This window comes from Ammospiza nelsoni, chromosome 2 (assembly GCF_027579445.1).
Source record: "Ammospiza nelsoni isolate bAmmNel1 chromosome 2, bAmmNel1.pri, whole genome shotgun sequence".
Classification (NCBI taxonomy): domain Eukaryota; kingdom Metazoa; phylum Chordata; class Aves; order Passeriformes; family Passerellidae; genus Ammospiza; species Ammospiza nelsoni.
Genome location: NC_080634.1, coordinates 12,312,894 through 12,336,110, shown reverse-complemented (window position 1 = coordinate 12,336,110; position 23,217 = coordinate 12,312,894). Strand labels below are relative to the sequence as shown.

Here is a 23,217-nt window from a genome sequence, read left to right as displayed (position 1 = left end):
GTGTAGCTGGGCAAAGTGAATTATTTAGAGACATCCTCCATTTGTGTGATAGACTCAGTGTTCAGAAAGATGTCGAAACTTAAACCCCTTAAAAATGAAGGCTATCAAAATTATTGCTGAGAAAGCACAAAAAGTTACAAAGACACCACTATGGAACAGTTCAGCAGAGCTCAGCACTACAAACATGACCTGGTCATAAGTATGCCTCTATATCTACACACATTTGTATTCATATATGTGTGTGTCTGTGAGATACAATATATACAAAAGCAATTCCCACTCTGTCTAGCATGTTGACCCAGAGATCTAATCCATTTGCAAGATCCAGACTCAGTTTTCCCTTGCTCTGTAAGGGCAGTATGATTAAGCTGCACTGAATTTTGTTTTAAAAACTTTGGGTTTAAGCAAATAATTATTTCTTTTTAGTAAGGTGAAATATTACTATATTGCTTTCATTATGGTATGATATTACACTAAATTGAGGTTCCTGCTGTCAGGACAATATTTTGAATGTGATTTAGTGCTTTATATCCTTTCAAATGGCAATTCTTTCAAATACCATTGTTCTCAAAGAGTAACACAAGGGACTAGTTCTCAGACTAGTGAAGAAATATGGACTGAGAATTGCTATGTCGTCCAAGAACCTCATTTCAAGACTTTCTCATTTCTTCCCAATTTATATTATCTCCATTTCTGTCAATTAACAGATAGGTGGAGCTTCTCTCTTCCAAAGATTGGCTCAGAAGTTTCCTTTTCCTTTGACAGGCAGGAATGTGGCTGGTGTGCCCAGATTCTCCACAAGGAAGAGTGTCATGCCACAAATCTGGGTTTAGCACTCCGATTGAGAGTCAGAAACAGCAACTCCCAGGGCTCAAAACATAGAATCTGTATGGCTTTACTTTTCTGAATCTCAAAAGTTTTGACAGATTAGATTTATAAACAAATGATAAAATTGGTTACTACACCGCCTGTTTAATTTATTCTTGCTCTACTACAGCTGCAGCTCTCACCCTCCACAGCACTTTATCAAGGACTTGCATCCCATGGCACATTTATGCCTGGCAAGAAAATACAAAACAAGTACGCATTTCACAATGCCTTCTCTGATTAGTTCTCCAGTTCTGTGGTCAAAGAACCATGTCTTACACAGATTAAATTTGTGCTGCTGAATTACTGCTCAGTGCTGAACATGTTGCTGAGCTATGGCACATTACTAAACAATTCATTTCCCAGCATTTCCTTTATAAATGAAATTACTTTTAAAAGAACTTTCTAAGCAGAATGAGGAAAGATACAGCTTTCAGTGTTGCCTCGTAATTACCCTTGTGAGGAATTATCAAAAGAAAACTGTATAAGCAATGAATTTGGCAGCAATATTTTATATTGTCACTTAAAAATATCAAATTACAAGAAATAGTGCAAATCCAGTGACCTACCTTACATTTCTGTGGGTCTGCTTGTGTTTTATCTGAGACAAGTGTCTTCAGTGCTTCCCCTCTGACTGGATTTCTTTTCTTCTTATTTGCATATCCTGTGCATGATTATGACTGCTCAGAATGTTGTAAAAACCTGTGTCAGTGAAGTTTTATGATGTAATTAATTTACAAGCAACTCCTATAAATATCTCTTTGTGTGGATTATTACTTTCCTTCTCAAGCTGTCTCCTTTCAGGCCTTAATTCACACAAGTTTTTGAGACAGAAATGAAGCTGAAAAAACCATCTGATGAGAAATATATTTCTCCTAGTAGCTATGAGATTTTCTTTGCTTCTCTGCTTGCAATTTTTGTGTGTGTTTGTGTTGGACTGATTGTACTTTCTTGGTTATCTATCCAGGAGTTGGAACGAGGTAAGTGGCCAACCTATAGCTACAGACTTCTAGGAATTCCTTAGACTTTGAAGACATTGCTCTTAAAATTGTAGGGGGTTTTTTGTTTGTTTGTTTTGTTGTTGGGGTTTTTTTGTTTGTTTTCGTTTTTTTTTGATTTTTTGTTTTTTTATTTCATGTTATGTTTTTAATGCTGGGGGCAGGGGAAGTGGTGTTTTAGGGTTACTGTGTTTTCCTCCCCTGAAAAATGATGTGAACAAAATAGGGGGAAACACCAAGCTCTATAATCATACTCTGAAGATATATAAAATAATTTTCATGGTATAGGCTTTGGAAAAGATTCCTAAGATGCAATCCAAGCCATAAAGCTTGGATTATTCCCCCATATTCTTCAACTAGTGAAGGTAATATGGAAAACAGAGAAATTTTTTTGAATCAGAATACAAATAATCCACTGAAAGGCTAATAATCTCCTAAAGTTTGTGGGGCCCATCCCTTGGAATATATTAATTTTTTTATTTAAAAAATATTTTTAAGTCATTTATTGGTATGAGAGAGTTCCTGCATCCGTCAGTTTATTTGCCCCATGTAAAGTCACTCTTAGTCTTTATTCAGTGCTCTGAATGTAATGGAAGAAGTCCATTACTGATACTCAAAGCAAACTAAATTAAAATATCAATATATATATTGATATATATTGAAATATATTTATTATATTTTTATATATATTATATATATTGATATATATGATAGATAGATAGATAGATAGATAGATAGATAGATAGATAGATAGATAGATAGATATAATGTTTCATGATTTTTAAATGGAATTAAAATTTTGGTTAAGAAATCATGTGTATATAAGTGAAAGGGCCACATCTGGAGGACTGCATCCAGTTCAGGGCTCCAAAACATGTGAGGGATATGGAGCTACTAGAGAGAGTCTCAAAGTGATTTTTGTTGCTGAAGAAATATTGTGCTACATTGCTGATTTATTAATCAAAAACCCACACTATTTCATTCTGATGGCTAAATTTTCATGAAGACTAAACTTTCTGTAAGACATTTGTTAAAAAAATAAAAACAACCAACCAAAAACATTATGTCAAAATATCATGCTTGTTCCTTCAGTTGCCATTGGTTTTGTTTCCAGATTTTAAAAACTGCACCAACTTTCTTACCTTCTTACCAGAATGTTATCACACTCCAATAAAATAAAAAGGTGTATTATTGAATCTAGAGACAGGCTTTTATTTAATGACTTTGTTTTTAGAAGAAAAATAGGAAAATATTTTAAAAAATATGATTAGAACATATTTTTAATTGGAGTTGATATATAATTTTGAAAGGCTTTTGCTATTCAGAAACATTTTTAAACAGATTTTCAATTGTTTTAAAGACCAGCTTTCAAAGAAGATCAAAGCAGTCTGCTATTATTAGTTGATATTCACTTGGTGTCACTATGCTATGCCTTCCGTAATAAACTGTTCATTGTAGTATTTATTGCTTATCTGCTGTTATGATTCAGTTATTAAATTTATTAGAAATGCCTCTGCCCAAATTAAAATGCAAATGAGGCCGTATGCCAAAGTCAATAGTGTGGGTTTTATCTAACAGTAAATAAGTATGAGATAAAAAGGAAGAAATAGGAAAGAGGGGCTTGGGAGGGGAGAGTAAGATGGAGAAAGATTAAGTAGAAAATATCAACTCCATGGATCCTGATGGCATCTTGTTGATCTTCTTGGTGGTGAGGGTTTCTTGAAAAACACAGAATCCAGTGGATTAATGTTCATTTGGGCCAGGTGGGAATGCCCAGGTTCCTGTTAGGGGGTGTCCTCAGGGAGGAGAGGGCTTTGGTGGTCACAGCCTCTTTATGCTGTTTTGCCATAATGGGCAAAACTTCTTTATAACAATGTTTAAGCCATGAACGATAATATTTTCGTCTCTGACATCTGCTTTTGTCTTAAAACTTGCTTTGATGTTAATGCCTTCAAACACAACCTAAAATACCACTGGTACTGCAGCCAGTAAGAAAAAGGCATTTCCTATCAATCAACTTTAATTCGGATATTTTCTGAGAGTTTCCAGTATGTTACGCAATGAAGAAATAATTTTTTAATGTATAATGAATTCCTTTATGTATACCTCATGTCCTGTAGCATATTAAAATCAAGATTAAGTTTGCAGCAAGGATCAGTTGTCTAATTTCTTTATAAATTCTCCCAGAATTTCATGTATGTATTGGTGAAAAAGGTCAGGTCAAAAATAATTTCACTATTCTGACACTGGATGTTTCCAGTGCTGTCATTGAAACCAGCATATGCATATAAAAAAGGGCAAAAATACATAAAATGTGAGGCAATAATTCATAATATTTTTTTATCCAGAACATACAAAATACTCATAATTCACTATTTGCCTTCTCATTTATCTCTGTCCCTTGTGTTGGACAGAACTGGGCATATCATTGTGTCCTTTATGCACTCAGTGTTGCAGGAAAACAGCATCTAAAACAAAACTGAAAGTAATGAGAGCTAAGGGCAAATAGAATTCATAAAAATATGATTACCAATACAACTGTTGTAAACATTGAAAAGTCTTTTTTTCTAGGCAGAACATCTCTGATCAAAAAGCAGTAAAAAAAACCCTAGAAATCATTGTATTGATGATCTGTGTGAAATAAAATCTAATGTAATATTTTTCATTTATTTCTATATAATTAAAACACCTTTTTTTTTCATTATCTAGTTGAAGCAGAGGAGATTACTCATAGCTATATGGGAATATTAAAAATAGTCTCTGGCACATCTTTCACTTCAACCTTACAAAACAGTTCCTCAGCTGATTTCAAAGTCCTTGCCTTTGATGTCGAAAAATTGGTAAGAACCTATCAGGTTGTGGTTTATTCAAGACTATTTGTAGGTACATTAATTTCTTACCATTAACTGCTGTTGATATTTTTTCTTTCCAAAAAAGGGTTATTTCAGGTCCTAAGCCTGGTCAGAACCCAATATATTCCTTATTTGAGAAAATCAGTGAATCATCAAAGAAATACTTTGTTTTTGTAGTATAGAAAAATTATTTAGTGCTGAAACCATGATTATGGTTTGAGAATGTGTGTATATTCAATTATTATTACTTTATTATTAATATTTAATTATTATTATTTTTATTAATATATTATTATTTATTATTATAATATTATGATATAGTTTGGGGGGGTTTTCTATTATTGTATTGGTTCAAGATTCCTGTTTCTCATATAGGTACAAAATATCTTTCACGAAAGTGATCTGAAACACAAGTTTGAGAGATGTGAAATCTCCCAGTTCAGGTAGGTACAGCTTAATTTAACTTTGAAAATAAATGTCAAAAGTCCTTACTTAGATATATCTCTCAGAAGTATTTACCTTGATTATCAAGACATCCTTGGGAACCTCCTATATTATGCCTTTCACATCTTACATCTTCCAATGTGCTCAGTTTGACACCAGTCACCAGTCTCCTTGGGTGAAATTCCCTCTCAAGCAGTCCCTGCCTCGACCAAACCAGTAAGGCTGAGCCCTAACGCCCACTCAGAAAAATTCCATATTTCAAAAAACTGCTGAATTTTTTTTTTGCCAAGGTGCTGTTTGCAGGGATGCTGATCCTTGCCATCTAGAACAAATTTCAGGTTAGAGATCTCCTGGCCGAAGCCTGGAGGCTCAGGCACTGATATGTCCCTATGATCCACTTAATTCACGTTCCTTAGGGCTTTAACAAGTAAGACTGTCACTTGACACCAGGAAACGCTGCAGCTTCTGTGTCCTAAAGATTCCATAAATTTGGTACACTGAGATCTGCTTCATTTAGTGAAGCTCATTTTCAATATTCTGAGGTGTAGGTTGTCCTACTGAAGACCTGCTGACAAAAGTTATACAGCCAGGTCTGTGCTGTTAATTCCTTCTTCACTACTCTTAATAAGGTTCTGATTTAGCAAAACACCTGTAACACTGTTTCTCATTATTACACAATTCCAGGATGTGTTCCCATCGTGTCCAAAACATTCTAATCCCAATGGGAACCATGTGGTGTTGGTTGTGGTTTTTCTTTTTTATTGTTTTTCTTTTTTCTACAGGAGGTCAGAAGATGATCATGACAGATTGACATCAGAGACCAGGTAATTGTATATGACAAAGTTTACTTAAAATATAGGCAAGAGACAATGATACTAGTAATTTAGACAGTTCTTCTGTGGACTATGAATAGATTAAAAAAAAAAAAAAGCCAAAACCCAAACATTTTTATAATTTAGATAAGGCCCTCTAAAGAGGATGAAACTTCAAGACATCTTTTCTCTTAAAACTTCCTTTAGGATTAGATTTTAAAAAGGTGATAGTCTCTGGGACTGTCGATTTAGAAAGAAAAATGGAAGAGTGAGAGAGGTAAGAAACTATCTAGAAAGGAAAAGATATAGGTTTGTGAGGTTTTACATGAGTTTGCTCATGTAAAACTTGTTAAACTGAGGTCAGATCTCATGTCACTACCAGCAACTCAAGTTTTAAATCAAGAGAAGTCTAATGACACACTGTGAAAGGCAAGAACAAACCAGAGGATAAAAGATTGACTCTAGCAGAACTGAAGAACCCTGGGAAATGAATGGTATAACTTGCTGTCTCATAGGTGAACCCAGAAAATTAAAGTACACATTACATGAAAACAGATCAATAGTTTTGTGCTACCACATGTTCTTGCGATATCAGTGTAAGTAGATAAAGTTGATAAATATGTAGAGGAGATTTGTTTATTTGAATGATTGTCCTTGAAAAAAAAACCACAAACAAGATATTGGGATATTATCTGACCATGAATATCAATAAGTAATGGGAAGCAGATTAATATTGGAGCAGTCTTGACTGGAATAGTGAGGACATAACCCTATTAGCTAGAAAGCAGAGTATGATCACTTCATGAAGGATTATATAACATAAAGGGAATGAACTGCACAGCAGCAGCAACACTTCCAAAGTGCTGTCCTTGTAGGTAGATCCACTCAGGAAATTTGGGTTCTGCACAAAGAAAGGGACTCTTCTCATCAAAATCTGGGCATCAAACATGGAGACATCTCTGAGGGGTTTGTTCAAGGCTGCCTTTGTAAGTGCTGGGTTTTTAGTTTTCTCATCTGGTCAATTTAGATACCTTTTAGGAGGAGACCAATTATGCCAAAGAACAGCTTATTTCTTTCTATCAACCAAAATGGGAATCTTGATATCTGCACTGTAAATATCTGTGTTGGCAGAACTCATCCCACCACTGTATCTTGACACAGCAATCATAGAAATTGCAGAAAATCTGCTGGGTTTGAACCTTGGATCTTGTTTTTAATACAACAGTAAGGATCTGTTTTAACTTCTCCATCTAATGACTTTGTCTCAGACTTTACTTTCTTTTCATTTAAAAAGTGTTTACCCCTTCAGGCAATCTGCTTGGCATTTCACCCTTGAAACGCTGCTGCTGAGTCACAAGGAGAGCAATAAAAGCTTTTGTTTGCTCAGCATGGCCTAGAGGTTATCAGAAATAAGCAAGAAGGAGAGCTTTTCTGCATATTGCAAACTACAAACTATGCTCAGCAAAATGACAAATCACAGGATTAATCACTCCTTACAAAGAGCACTACTGAGTCAGTTGCAAGTGGGTAGTTTAAGAGTAAAAAAGTTTACACCTAAATTTAAGTAAAGGAGAAAATGTTTATCTTTGGCAAGTGTCATACTTCAACATTATCTTACTCTAGCTGCAAATATAAAACTTCATAATAGTGTCTAGAAAGGATGGAGAGAACAAACAAAACACTCTGGATAAAAGTCATAGAAGTTAAATGCAGTTTAACCACAATTTCTAAATATCTCTGTTTTCAGCCATCATTGTTTCCTTTTGAGAATCCAGGCAATCACAGAGCAGATCTGCAAAAATGCAGCATCCACAGATTTTCTTTATAAAAATGGTCACTTTGTATTATATTTTGCCATATTATACAATTTTAGTAATACTTCCAGGTTCACCTTCAATATTTTAGGGCTAAGACTAACAGACCTGTTGAACAACAGTAAAGCTATTTCTTTAGTTTTCAGCTCTATTGCAGCAATTGAAATGAATGTTGTCTTGTAGGGTTTTTTTCTGATAGTGAGAGTAAGAGTAGATAAAGAAAAAACAAAGTTTCTTCCAAGATTCAAACTGGCCTGATGATTAAGAGATATTTCTTTATATCATCTTTGCCAGCCAATATTTAAAAATCAATCTGCCTTGGCCATTGGAACCAGAGTTAGAATGAAATATTGTCTAGATGATGTTGCATAGCAGATTTTTTTCATCAGTTTGAATAACTAATTAATTTCTCTGTTTTGTATTGCTAGTGTGGTTGTGATCCTCACCCTTTATTTTACCCAGATGGCAACAGTTGAGAAAATAAAAAATGAGCTGGTTTTGGGTGTCACTGCAAATAACCCTACCGAGACTTTGAAAATTGATGTGAACAGCATACAAATCACAGGTAATATTAGAAAGTTGGTTTTTTTGAGGTTTTTATTTCTTTTTTTGTGTTTGCATTTTTGTTGTTTTTTCGGGTATTTTTTGGTTTTAATTCTAAAAATGCCTCAGAACTACAGGTAGCAGGAAGGAAAGTTTTGTCTCCCAGACAGTAATTGGATTGTTACTTTTCCAACATTCCATAACTTTCAGTAGCAGCTTAAAGAAGAATTTACAACCTTTTCTACTAGAAAGTATGACCAGCATTGTGTACATTCCCTAAGGAGGGAGTAAAGGGCAAGGTAGCGTTTTCCCATTGAAAACCACTCAATTTCACTTCTTATGAAGCATAATATTTGTAATTTTTATCCCTCTAATTAAAGCAATTAAGCCCCAACCATGTTGTTTCATATGTAAATACAGTTACAATTTTATTCTGCTAAAGAATGAGAGAAGGGCTCAGAGTGGCAGTGAGTAAATACTCATTTGCTGAAAAATATGTCCTGTAGGAAAACAAACTGCTTTGGGAGCAGTGCACCCAGTGAACAGGCTCCATATTCCTGTAGAGCCTAGGTAAATGTAAGTGGTGGAGAAAGGAACAGGGCTTTGAGGACTAGGTAGCTTTAAATTCTGCAAATATACAGATATTTTATGTAAGTACTAGAAAATATATCAAAGTCTAAATGGCAGCCCTTCAAGATCAGTGAGAATCCTTTTTTTTTTTTTTACCTGAATAAACCTTCAAAACAGCCCTTCACTGAGGATGACGTTAAAAAACAATCTGAATTCTTTGAAGCAGAAGTTGGTAAGCTGACATTTGAAGACCTGCTGGAGTTACCACTAAGTAAAAACTGAGGAGTGGCAATCTGCTGTGCCATGTCTCTTAATCTATACCAAAAGCTGCATTTTTTGCTAAGGACTTCAAGTATTCAAAGGCTAAATTCAGAGTCTGGGCATATTTAGTTCTCTTTACTGCTTGTTTATTACAAATTACCACACAACACTGTGGAAATTGATTGCTCATTACACTTCAGAAATGCCACAAAAAAATAATTAAGAGCCTCTTAAAAGGTTCATCCACTGATGAACTTTGAAGTAGTCAAACTTTTATTGCTGTGGTTCATTGAAATGCCTCTTTTCATGTGAGAAATCACCTGTCCATTCTACCAGGAGTGCTTCAATGAAATAATTGTAACTAATTAACAATCACAATCATATGAGGCACTTTTGAATGGTGTATTTCAATATGTTCTGCTAGAGTCATTCCTATTTCAGAGAGGGAGAGAGCTGTCACACAGGCATGACTTGCTTGAAGTGAGTTTTCACAGTGATTAAAAGTAACTTTCTTTCTTGTAAACTATCCCAGGTTAATTTTAACTCACTTAACTCTTCTAAATACTGTTCTCTAAGACACAGGCACCCTGCAAGTCTCCACAGAGTAAAAAGCCTTGAGAGAGATTTCCCAGGTGAAAACATTATGTGTGCAATACAATCAGTAGGGATTGAGGACTAAAAGGAACTGCAGTGGCTTTGAAACCTCATAACTCCAACTCATTTTTGGGATATTTCTTCCTTGGTAACATCATGGAGTTTGAGAAAAGATTGGGAGCAGGATGAGGCAAAAGGAGGGAAGCAGGACACTGACAGTGATTCAATGAGAAATAGTCATGGCTGATTTCTTTTTAATCTTTATTTCTGTCATCTAAAACTAGACTCTGTGCTATAAAAGAAGCTTATAATGAACTTGTTTTCTTCCAGTAGCTGCTGAAAATCCTACTACAACAACACCTTTAACCTCATCAGGTCAGTATCTTTCTCAAAGCAGGCACTAATTTTTGTTACCAATACAAGATGAAGGAAAACAAGAATTGCTGTTCAGCTCACCTAACTTAGTACATCTGCACTGGTTGCAGCTGGGGCTTGACTGCCAGGGTCCATTCAGTGCTAATTAACTGCTTTCACCATTTCTGACTATTTGAGAAAGCGCTGAGTGATCTGTAGTCTGTACAAAATCTGTAGGAGCTTAATTAGAGTATCAAACCAAAGGCTGAGTCTCCATTAACCAGCTGAGCTGCAAGCTGAAGATTTTGTAGATTTGGGGAGGTAGATCAGGGTGGGGAGTCCTGCTCTCATGTTGTGGTTATTGATTTACTAAGCAATGTTGAGAGACAGACTTTCTTCCACTATCCCTGGAAGTTTTACATAGATAAGACACGAAGCAGACAAATTTAGTCTCACAAAGCTGCCAAAAGTCAGCAAGAGAGATAAACAATACAGTAAGTGCTTTATAGCACTGGGTGCAGATAGTCACACACAAACTGGATTCAAATTATCACACACAAACTCTCCAGGGCACAGGGTACCAGAGCAGAAGGTAAACAACTGCCCCTATAAGTATAGGAGACAAGTATTTATTGATATTCTAATTACAGCCGCAGTGATGAAAGAGTTACTGTTAGTCTGGTTACAGGCCTTCCAAGGTGTATAGTCCAAAGTGTGCAAGTACTGTGTCTATTCCCAAAGATACAGTTTAAACTGCTAACATTCAGGTTTATCCCTATCTGTCCCTTCCTCTGGCATGTTATCTTAATGCTCCCCTGCTCCTAAGTTCAATGTTGCTAATCATCCTCAAGCAAAATTTGGAGACTGGGGGAGGTTCCTAAGCAAAGGGAAAGGGAGTTGAGAATTGTCAGCACCCAAGGTTGGAATGCCAACAATATTCCTGATGTGAATTTCTTCTCCCTTGGCCTTGGGTCTGCTTTAGGTCATTTTTGTATTTTTGTTAATATTTCCTGCTTCCTTATTCTTTATGTTTCAGTCCAAATGTCACAATATACCCACATTTTACCATACCAGGTACATTTACACCTGCTGGATGCAGGGTTATAGCTCTGCTGACCCTAAAATCATCCTTTGCCATCTCAACCTGTAACTTTAGTGAAATTTTCTAGTAATTGTGCTTATATCACTGCTGCTTCTGTCATTCTCCTGTGTTTTCCTTTTTGCTGTCAACTTGTGCATGCACTTTTGGGAACATCTGTAGCAACCACAATTTTTCAGCAGTTTTCAAGATGCAGCTCCCTGATAACTGTTTTCTTAGAACTGTTTGCTCCTGCATGCATGTATGTTTTATGTCTTGGAATGTTTAATTCCTTCTAAATTGGTTATCCTGTAGTAAATGTATAGACAGATATGTTGGTATAAATATATATATATATGTATATGCACACACATATATATATTATATAATATTAGATTATATATTATATAATATAAATATATATATATATAACATATATAATATTATATATTTTATATATATATAAATATATATGTATATATATATATATCTTTTGAAGTTATTGAAACACTTGGGTTTCACATATATATATGTGTGTGTGTGTGTATCTCTTTGAAAACCTGTGATAGTATGAATTAAGCTTTTTTTTCTCTGCAGTAGCTGTGAGAATAGTCCATCTATTCACTGCTCTTCTCTCTCTCTGCCAAAGAAATTGTGTCCCTAAATTTGCTGACACAAAATGCACTGTAAACAGAATGGCCCAGTTCAGCTTAACAGTATTTGCTAAATAAGCAAGTTTTGATCAAAAATTGGTGGGAAATCCTCCTGCAAGTTTGTGCACTAGGTCTGGGAGAGCAGGAATACTTAACAAAAGTCATTTGGTGATGGCCAGTGATCAGCAGCTTCTGGCCACAAAACTGATGGGTGACAAACTAAGAGAAATCCTTACTGCATCTTCTACTTTATTCCTTCTGGCCCTTAATCTTATAAACAGGTACAGGATCCAGTACCTGCAGTGACTTGGGAATTGTTTTCAGTCAAAGACATCATTATCCTACTCACATATTTGAGTCTTAATTTAGAAAGTAGAAATAGTAAACAGAGATGCTAAAGCAAATTCAGAGAGGAAAAGAAAAAAGACTGTTTGGGAGCTGGAAATGCCAGGTGCATCCTCAATGAAGTGGAACTTCTGTTGGAGCAATCACACATACACATTCCATTTTTCCAGAATGTTTTGCAGTTTACAATCACTGATACATATCTGCTTATTTACCCAGGCATTTGTTAATGGGTAAATATGTACACACACACACACACACACACACACACACACACACATATATACACCTCTGTATGTAAATAGACAAACACTAGGTAGGTTGGAAGCTCCTAATTTATTTGTAGAGCAATTTTATTTGTCAGAAAATGTACATTTCCCTTTTAGTACTAATGTCGAAGTTGTCATAACTTTTCTTGTTTCAACGGATCCCACGAGTTTCATTACAAGTTCCCTGACACCAACTCCGGGTCAGAACTTTTACAGGGGAAGAAAAGAAAGAATTGCTCCTTGTCGCAGACATTTTTTCATTAAAATCTTTTCTTTCAGATTTGTCTATCTTCTGGGGAGCTGAAGCCCCAGAAAGAGAATGTAAACAATGATTGTCAACTGCTGTAGAATGCAATAAGATGCACTTGTGATTGGTTCATGTTCTATGTTTTTAATTAAGGGCCAACCATAAGAGCAAGCTGGGGACAGAGTCCCTAGACACAGAACTTTATTATTGATTTCCTTTCTATTCTATTCTTAGCTTAGCAAGCCTCTGCAACTTCTCTCCTTATTCTATTTAGTATAGTTATAATGTATTATATATCATATATCAATAAATCCAACCTTCTGATCAAGAAACAAGATTCTCATCCTTCTCTCACCCCAGTGACCTCCTCAAGTCACAGTAATAGCTCCTCTTTTAGTGGGGGGAAGGGGGAAGGAGGAAAGGAATCTTTAGTTTCAATAACACTTGGATTTCACATAATTTTTTCTTATGTTTATTGTGACACTGGAGCTTCAGGACCAAGCCACTCAAGCTGGCACTACCTGGAGTGTGGGGAGCATTTTTTTCTTTTTTTTTTTTCTTTAATATCTGCAATAATGCAGCTATAAAAGCAGATTGGTTGCTGCTTAATTCTGCCCAAGCAACAACAGAGGCGCTCCCAGAGAGCAAGAAGTAGAGTTCTAACCTTGGGTTGTGTTTGTCCAGGTTCAGGACAGCTCACCACAAGCAAGCCCTCAACAACTGTGAGTGAGTAACTCTGTGTGTGTGGAGGATATGCAGGGAAGGGGCAAGGAGTAGAATTCTAACTTTGGGTTGTGCTTGTCCAGGTTCAGGACAGCTGAGGGGTTCAGGAGCAGGGAGGAGGCAAGGAGTAGAGTTCTAACCTTGGGTTTTGTTTGTCCAGGTTCAGGACAGTTCACCACAAGCAAACCCTCAACAACAATGGGTGAGTAACTGTGTGTGTGTGGAGGGGCAGGGCAGCAACAAGAAGTAGAGTTCTAACCTTGGGTTTTGTTTGTCCAGGTTCAGGACAGTTCACCACAAGCAAGCCCTCAACAACAATGGGTGAGTAACTCTGTGTGTGTGGAGGAGCAGGGAGGTTCCACAGAGCAATCTGAAACTGCAAAATTGCACTGCTCATGTGCAGACTCTTCCTCACAGGATTCAATCCTTGTATTCCATTCCTGAAAATTCAGGATATGCAGGTTTGCCTTAGACCAAGGAGACCTCTTCAAGGAGAAGGGACTTCTAAGACTGTACATGCTACAAAAAATGCTGGATATGTTATGCATGTTGATGCACACATTGGCACTAATAGTAACTGCTCTTTTTTTAAAATTCATATTCTTTTTTTTTACTTTTATGAGGAAAATAAAATAAGCAAACTGATAGCAAAGTGTGACTTCCAATGGACAGAAAGCTGAAGATGTTTGAGTCTTTGAAAACATTCTCCAGCCTTCTTATATAGTGAAATATATATGATTTCTGCAAACAGTCTAATGTGTTCAAGTCTTATGTGTTTACTGCCCTTATTTAATTGAATGTAACACTTACAGCACAATTTAGGGTAATTTGCAATTTAAAAGAGAAGTCATAATGTTTAAGCAGGAAAAAATGATTTCTTTCAATCCAGGAGGTGGCAGTGCTGTTTAGTTTTTTGAGTTGAATAAACCAAGGATTTATCAGGTTGTGTGTAAACAATGATTTCTTTCCTGATGGGTTTGTGCAAAATCTCTTCCTGGGTTATTGGCTGGAATTTTTGCTCTGGATCTAGAATGCTCAGTTTTGTCTCTGCTCATCTGCAGAGATTCATTCACTGTCCCTGTGTCACCTCCAACATTTTACTGGAGTATGTTTGGTTCATTTTAATTTCCAGTTGGATGCAAAATGGTAAATCTTGTGGCTTTGTGACATTTGCATTGCCAACACTGAGAATGTTTTGTAAAGCACTTTGAGGTGCTGCAATACATCCACACCAATGGCAGTCCGGGACACACAGTAAAATGTCATATTTAATCTGATTACAGAACTAACAGCTCTATAAAAAAATGAAAAAGATGAAATTTTACAGATTACTATTCTTCCTTCTTGCATCAGAAATGTTGATCTTTTTCGTAAGCATTTATTGAAGTAGAGACAAGGAACTGTGTGAATAGTTCTATAGAATTTAATGCAATTTTAACAATTTTCAAATCAGTAGTTCTCCAAAGCTTAGTTTAGCTGCATGTTTCTGTTCACTTTAATAGGACCTACTTCAATTCTAAAGATATCTAGGACCAAAACCCTCTAAAGACTAAGAGTTTGTTTGCAGTAGATGAACATTTATGCTCTAGAAAAAGACTATTAGTAGGACCTACAATTTCAAGGATCTGCCCATTTATTCTTCTAACAGAAATTTGCTCTTAACTTACACATTTAATTTGTAAATCTGAACAGAATATGGTTTCTGATAATCCTGGTGCTTAAGAATCTAAAGGCTCTTTTTTTTAGGATATACTGGTTAAAAAATCTGATTTCTTAGCATGATGAGGTGCAACAGTGTGATGTGTTAAAGCTGAAGAAATCAATTAATTCTATTTACCTAAATCCAGAGATTATTCACTGTTATTTAAACCAAAGTACAATTTTCTCACATTATATGAACACAAGAAATTGGAAAATGTTATTCATTATATTTCACAAAGTAGTTTATTTGTGTAAAGGGAAAAAAAAAGGAATTCACAGACATTTTCTTCCAGCCTTGCTTCAAGCTTTGTTTCAAAACATATTTCACTTCTGAGAACTCTCTCCATTCGCTGCCAAATTTATCTTTTTAGTATGTGATATTTCATTCCAGGCTTCTAAAAATGCAGTTTTGTAAAACACAATAGAGTGGTTGATTTGATTTTTGGTAAAGCAAGCAGAGGTAAGTCAATTTTCCTTTGTAGTGAGACTGCATTACTGTTGTGCTGTTATTGCTCTCATCCTTATTATTCCAGCTGAGTGTTTGCCACCTGCTGAACTCTGTGCTGATGGTGCAACCTGCATTAGTGAAGAATTCTTTTGTGATGGAGTCTTGAACTGCCCAGATGGTTCAGATGAATCTGAAAAAAGATGTGGTAAGAATGTGAACTCCTGTGAATCATTCTTTTTACACATGCTTAACACTGTCAGTTGTTTGCAAATAGTTCATGGGCAATAAACTGCACAGGGAAGTCCAAATCAATTCTATTAAACATAATAATGAGTAATTTTTATAATATTTATCTTCCAAGAGGAAAAATGTTCTGTAAAATTCTTGCTAATGAAGCATATATGCTTAATAAATAATGAATATTAGAGTCTTTCTGTTTTAATATAAAGTTATAGGTGACCATGTTCTCAGGGGTCTGAGGATGAGGGAAGAGATGAGGATCTGACTCCAGGTTTCAGAAGGCTTGATTTATTATTTTATGATCTATATGTTAAAACTAAACTAAAAGAATAGAAGAAAGGATTTCATCAGAAGGCTAGCTTGGAATAGAAAAGAAAGAGTGATAACAAAAGCTTGTGTTTCGGACAGAGTCCGAGCCAGCTGGGCTGTGATTGGCCCTTAATTAGAAAGTCCAACATGAGACCAATCTCAGATCCACCTGTTGCATTCCACAGCAGCAGACAACCATTGTTTACATTTTGTTGCTGAGGCCTCTCAGCTTCTCAGGAGGAAAAATCCTAAGGAAATGATTTTTCAGAAAATATCATAGCTACAGTTATACATTTTTTGCTTACTGTAGAAATATTACTAACATAAATATTATGTAAATTACAAAATAATACGCAAATTTAATGTGAAGATTTGCCTCAGTGATATGAAATAGTGTTCAGAGCAGATGACATGTACAGGTCCCATTCAACCTCAGCCACTCTGTGATTCTATGAAATTACAGACCTGAAACCCCACTGGAATTTAAAAAAAAGAGCGTTTATCCTGTGGTGCCAGTCAGATTATTTGCTTTTGTATTATCTTTGACTACTGTGCCCATTTCTGGGCCACTCACTACAAGAATGACATGGAGGGACTGGAGAGGAAGAGTAAAAAAATTGGAGAATAATCCATATGAGGAGCTGGGAGGCCTCAGCCTGGAGAAAAGGCAGCTCAGGGATCAGTTTCTCATACCATACAACTCTCTGAGAGGAGGATGGAGCCAGGTGCAGTTCAGGCTCTTCTCCCAGGTAACCAGTGACAGGACAAGAGGAAATGGCCCCAAGCTGTGCCAGTTGGACATCAGGGTGAATTTCTTCACAGAGATGGTTGTCTAGCATTGGAATGGGCTGCCCAGGGAGGTGGTGGAGTCACCATCCTTGGAGGTGTTTGGGAAAGGACTGGACATGGTCTGGCAGACAAGGTGGTGATCCAGCAAAGGCTGAATTCGATGACCTTGGAGGTCTTTCCTAACCTAAATTATTCTACTCTATGAGTCCATGTGACTTCCTGGTTTCCCCAACAAACTGTTTGTACCAAGGAATTGACTGCAGTGCTCCTTACCCAACTGCTCTGCAGTTTTGTTGGGAGGTGCGTGGGTTAATGCTGCCTGCATTGCTCTCCACAGCCTCAGCTCTCAGTTAAAACTCTGTTGTATTTCAAATAGAACATTGCAAATGTTTTAGGAGAAATGGGAGCAATTAACACTCCCTAAGTGGTTTTTCTTGGCTTGTTTGTTTGTTGGGTTTGGTTTTTTTAACTATAGAATTTGATGCTAGAAATCTGGAAAGCTTCTTTCCATTCTGCTGTGATAAGAAGAAAACAGTGAGGGCAGTCTGCTTCGAGCTTCCAGAGGCATGTGAAATGCTAGGCTCTAAAAACAAACAAACAACTAAAAGACCAATTATGTTTTTAAAGAATCTCAAAGCTTGATCCTGAAGCTTTGTGACAGGCTGAACTTCTCTGTTATAAGTGCAATTTTCTTCAGAAAAAAAGAAAAGGGAATTGCAGAAAAGAGATTGCAAAATCTTAGCTTCTCAGAAGAGATTCAAGCAACTGAACACCCTTTTTTTTGTTTGTTTTATTGATTAAAATTATCTTGAAAGGTTTCTTTCTGGCTCTGCAATGCAGTGCAGTAACAAAAGGCTTCACAAAAGTACAGCTAGCAATTTCAGTGAAAGGGTCTCTAGAGAAATGTGAAGTCTGAGCAGCAGCCACTAATAATGACTGGCATTGCTGTAAAGCAGCCACGCAGGGGTACAGAAAGGGAGACTGGAGGCTGATCCCAGGAGGGGTTTCTGCAGACTCTTTGCAGTTATTATATGACTAGACTATAATTTTTTGTGATTACTCACCTCACAGCATCACTGCAGCACTGAGAGAGATTAATCAGAAAGTAATTGACTGGCCTTTGGCAGAGGAAGATGCTGTCAAGTGAAATATGTGGGCTGGATTTGACCAGTTTGGGGAGATTCTCCCCCAAATTCAAGGCTAACAGGCTGAAGTCCTCATAATGTCCCATGGAACAGAATTAAATAGAAGTAGACAGCAGGATACATATTGGGGAAAGAGTAGAAGTGGCTCCTTCAAAGGATATCTCCTGTCTCCTTAGGAGAACAACTGCAGCTTTTCTTTGGGCTCCAGGATGAGGCAAAATGTAATGACTTCCGTGCCCATCCATCTTTGACCACAGCTTCTTGCTCCCTGCAAGGAGGAAGCACTGGGAGGTTCTTTAGGGAAAAAGGACCAGTCCCTGCTGTCTTCCTGCTCATTCCTGACACATTCCTTAACCATACACCTAAGGACCTGTTTGAATTTACTCACTGTCTCTTAAGAGATAAGGAACAAACAAAATTAAACAATAAGAAGATAAGAACAATCATAATAATAGGGGGCATCTCTTATGAGGAAAGGCTGAGGGAGCTGGACCTGTTCAGCCTCAAGAAGAGACAAGTGAGAGGGAACTTCATCAGTGTCTGTCAGTGCCTGCAGGGTGGGGTCAGAGCAGGGACCAGGCTCTGCTCAGTGGTGCCAGCAATGGGACAAGGGGCAACGGGCAGGAATTGATGCACAGGAAGTTTCACCTGAACATGAGGAAGAAATTCTTCAGTGTGCAGTGACCAAACACTGGAACAAATCACCCAGAGAGGCTGTGGAGTGTCCCTCACTGGAGATATTCCAGAGCCATCTGGACACAATCCTGTCCCAGATGCTCTAGGTTGATCCTGCTTGAGCAGGGAGGTTGGACCCATTGTGGTCCCTTCCAACCTGATCCATTCTGTGATTCCAAGAGAAATGAATGAGCAAACAGTTGTCATTGATTTTATTAGAAAAGTATGCTCATCTTTTTTATTGTTGTCCATCCTATGAGACTCCTTTTAGATCAGATTATGTCTTACTTGTTAACTGGACCACTTTTTCCTAATCTTCATTGATAACAAGCTCAAGAACAATCAGTTCTTCTCACACTGATTTTCTTCTTCTCATTGGTAAGGACAGGAAATATGTGAATGAAAGTGGAGAAAGAAAGTACTTCAATACCAATACCCAGCTCTAATGCTAATATAGAATAATAACTATCATTCATGGACCTTTTCTAAGTATTTAAAATCTTATGTGTTCTGTTTTCCTCTCAAAGATTGCAAAAGGGAATATGTTTCTATTTCAGCTCATGCATTAGGCATGTTGGCAAAGTTCATTCTGCACAGTCTTTATTTATGGTATATGGCTGCATGAAACAAAGCTTGACTTTTATTTTGTGTTTGCTACAGTGACAGGCCAAAAGAATTTTGCACTTATAAAATCAACACACAAGGAGGCCCAATTTATTAATTTATATATAATTTCCCAGAGGAAGACTATGCTCAATAAAATTCCCATTTAATTTTCAATATGTTTGGTTATTCGTAATTTGGACTGTCATTATAGGTATGGTTTCATTTCAGAAATTAATTAAAAGCTTTGTATAATTTCTGATCAGCTGCCTCAAACTGATGAACTTGTCCTTACCTCTGCAGATAATCATGTGTGGTATTGATTTTATCTTTGTGTTAAGCTACTATGATACTTTTTGAAAAACTGAAGAGAAAACATTATTAGACAGATTCTAATATAATGTTCAAGAGATGAGACAAAACCTTCAGCAGTCCCTCAGTGTCTGCTGATATAAAAATCTCTATATGAATTATCCTTTCCAATCTTGCTGAGGCTTAAAAATACTTTTTCCCCTATTTTTAAGTGAAGAACTTTCATAAAATAGAATACCAACGCCAAGGAAAAAAACTATTGAAAGCCCTTTGAAAAAATAGATGATGATAAATGACATTTACCTCAGCTGAATGAATTCAATAGCTGACAGGAAACTTGGGAGAGCCACTTATCTCTTCAAGTACTCAGTAATATATAAGACAAGGAACCAGGAAGCTTATAAAAGTAGAGATAACAATAGTCAACCATATCCCCTTTTGCTTTTATTCCTGTGATATCAAATTGTCTCTGGTAGTACAAACACAGTTTTCTGATTTAAAGTAGTTGTAGATAAGAACTGGTAAGGCAAGATCCTGCTTTTTTATAAAAGTATAGAGTAAAATGAAAGTATTGGATTAGCTAAATCCGGTTGCTGTTTTTGAATTATTTGGATTGGTTTAGACTAGTTTGGATTAGTTGGATTGTGTCGAATTTAAAAATGAATTTTCTGTACTACTTTTCTTCTCCTATAGTACTTTGAGATCAAACAGTGATAAGAATTAGAAATGGTAATAAATTGATATTGTATTTTATTTTGTCTTCCTATTGTTGCTTACAAAGCAGTTACAAGGTAATCCATGTAAATCAATATCCAGGGTCATCCACATTTGGGCTCTGATTCTGTTTTTCAAATGTCATTCTGACAAATGTTCTTCATTATATCTTTACAGCTGCAGTTTGTGATGGACAATTCATGTTGACTCTCTCCTCTGGGTTTTTTCACTCTATGAATTATCCAAAGCCATATAATGAAAACATTGTTTGCAAATGGATAATAGTGTAAGCCATTTTCCAATAATTTTGTACCTAACATTTTTTTGGATTATGAGGTGATCTTGTTTCCTGCACAATAGTCTTATGTCATTTGCTTTTATTCCCAAATACCTCAGCATAGAAAATATATAATATAATTTTCTCCTTTCTGTTTATGTGACTTTTCTTTAAAAACCTTCATACATGAGCTCCATAACTATATCAACACTTTTTCCACTTACAAAAATTTTTAGGTACAATTTTCAGAAAACTTGTGTGTTATATACATCTAGAGGAACATAAGTGTAAGTTCAAAATAAATCACAGAATTCGAAATAATTGCAAGATTTTTCTTCCCCAAAGGATTATATGAAATAGTAGCCTTCAGATAATGGCTTTATATGATGTAATTCTTTTTTAACATAGTTTTCAAGAATTCCCTTGTCACTTAGGTGTAAAGGGTTTATATGTGAATTAAGAGTATCTCTGTACCTATGTAATTTAGAAGTATCTTTTAGAATTATAAAGTTATTATATTTTATTATTATATTATATTATATTATATTTTTACATAATAGCACCAAATGCCTCTTAAGCGTCAGGAACAAGAAGTAGAATTTATTTTTTTTTTTTTATCAAGGATATATACCTACAGATAGGGACAACTCTTTGATTTTGACTCTCTAGGTCCATTTCTTGGGACAGGGAGAAAAAAGATAGCCACACTATATGATAAATCTCATCCAAAAGTACATATCAAAAAAAAAAATTGGATGATCACAAGTTAGACAGTCCTAAAAATCTCTCCTATGACTGCCAATTCAGAAGTTACTGCTTTGAAAGGCAGTCATTCTTATTATGGTTTCATAATAATGGCTGCTCTTTGATTCTGAGAAGTATTAATTTGGCAGATTTCAAAGGAGATTAAGAAATTGCCTTTAAAATTGCAAAAGGTTCGAGCTTCTCATTCCAAAGGCTCCTTTGAAAGTGTTAAGCTTTGATTTTGTTCAGAACTTTCATCTTTACCCTGAAATCTTGGTTTTCCTTCTGTTTAGCACATTTTTTCCTTCTCATCCTCAGTGGTACTGCTCACCAGTAATTACTGACAACACCTGGCTTTAAAATACAGGTGTGTCCCAGGAAAAGAAAACAATTTTTTCCCTTCTGAGTATATCTGCCTTGTTCCTCATTTCATGGCATTGCAGAATTTGAGCTCAGTAAATAAACATGGCCCCAGTACCCTCCTTCCTTCTACACTGCTGGTGTTGCTCCAAGAGCTGCTATAGCTGCAGAAAGCATTGTACTCGGTGGATATCTATACCAGGGATGTAGCTGCTAAAAACATCATTTTGGAAAGAATCATGAGCAATTGCAAATAATACAGTAGAGGTTCTGCAGATATGTGTAATTGCAGGTTGAAAAATGACAAAAAGCAACCACCTGAATTAATTTTCCACTTAACTGCTTTAAGAAATCAAGCCACGCTGAGAGTAAAGCCCTAAGAAATTTAAAGTGGCACTCAAATTTTGTCTTTCTTCCAGAGTTGTTTCCATGAGGGAACTTTTGGGTTTTCCAATAACCTACATTTTTTATTATCCCTATAAAAATGTGTTAGAAGGCAACCTATAATACATCTGAGATTGGATTTGCCTTTGTCTAGAAATATTTCCCCATTACCTTTAGGAAGAGCTTTTTTCATGCCCTTTAACTCTAAATGAAGATCCAACGTCCTCTCCTTAGAGAGCAATATGCTCAATATTTCCCTGAAAGTTTAGCTTCCTGAACCTTCCAACTATATGTTTTACTCTTTTCTAACCAAAGCTGTTTCTTCTATCTGGAGAAATATAAAATTACTACAAGAACAAAAAATTTTAAAAGGCAAAATATCTAAGTATTTATTTCACCTTTTTCTACTTATCATTACTGATAGGCACCAGCAGATTGCTGTTAAAAGATTATTTTCATGGACTCTGAATTTTGAAAAGAAATCCACATAGTGGTAACTAAGCTGGTAATGTTTTAGAATTTTGACTACCATATGTGTCTAGTGCAAAGGAAATGGGAGAACAAATTAAATATAGATTATTCATACAGCATAACTGTAGATTATTCATAGAGCATAACAGTAGCAAAATAAGGCCAAGAATTTTTACGCTTTACTTCAAGTGACTTCTGGTCATTAAACTTTGGGTGTGATGATTTTGATTTGTAACAATTTCCCAAAGAGTGGACTTTACATCATCAAACCTGCTTGCAAACCCTGTTTTTGTCATAAGAGACAGTGTTTTGGACTTTCAGGACAGAGATTTTGGTATCTTGCTGTTCATATTGATATCTTGATACTGTTCCTCTGGGTTTGGGAAGTCTACCTGAGCAGTGAGATATATAAGAGTAAAATGTATGAAAAAAGGGATTGCAATTCAGTGAGATGCAGAGGACAACAAAACCCAGCCAAAACCATCCAAAAAACCCTTCTAGAACTGATAATTAGTTTCTAGAGTTCAGAACATTCAATTTCTAGAATACACTTAACTCCAGGGCTTAAAGGTGTGCGCACATTGTTACAAAAGGTTTATGTCAAATTTTTTTGGCAATTTT

General features: G+C 36.1%; 1 protein-coding gene across 1 annotated transcript in view; it reads left to right on the top strand.

Annotated features, from left to right (window-relative positions):
- Positions 1-1,702: 1,702 nt before the first annotated feature.
- TMPRSS15 (transmembrane serine protease 15) overlaps positions 1,703-23,217 on the top strand; it is a 51,603-nt gene continuing 30,088 nt past the window's right edge. Inside the window, exons 1-10 of the mRNA XM_059493287.1 lie at positions 1,703-1,847; positions 4,575-4,705; positions 5,093-5,160; positions 5,944-5,985; positions 8,216-8,352; positions 10,086-10,130; positions 11,146-11,183; positions 13,322-13,427; positions 15,659-15,778; positions 20,538-20,646. Coding sequence (XP_059349270.1) covers positions 1,703-1,847; positions 4,575-4,705; positions 5,093-5,160; positions 5,944-5,985; positions 8,216-8,352; positions 10,086-10,130; positions 11,146-11,183; positions 13,322-13,427; positions 15,659-15,778; positions 20,538-20,646 — 941 coding nt within the window. The remainder of the gene's footprint in view (positions 1,848-4,574; positions 4,706-5,092; positions 5,161-5,943; positions 5,986-8,215; positions 8,353-10,085; positions 10,131-11,145; positions 11,184-13,321; positions 13,428-15,658; positions 15,779-20,537; positions 20,647-23,217) is intronic.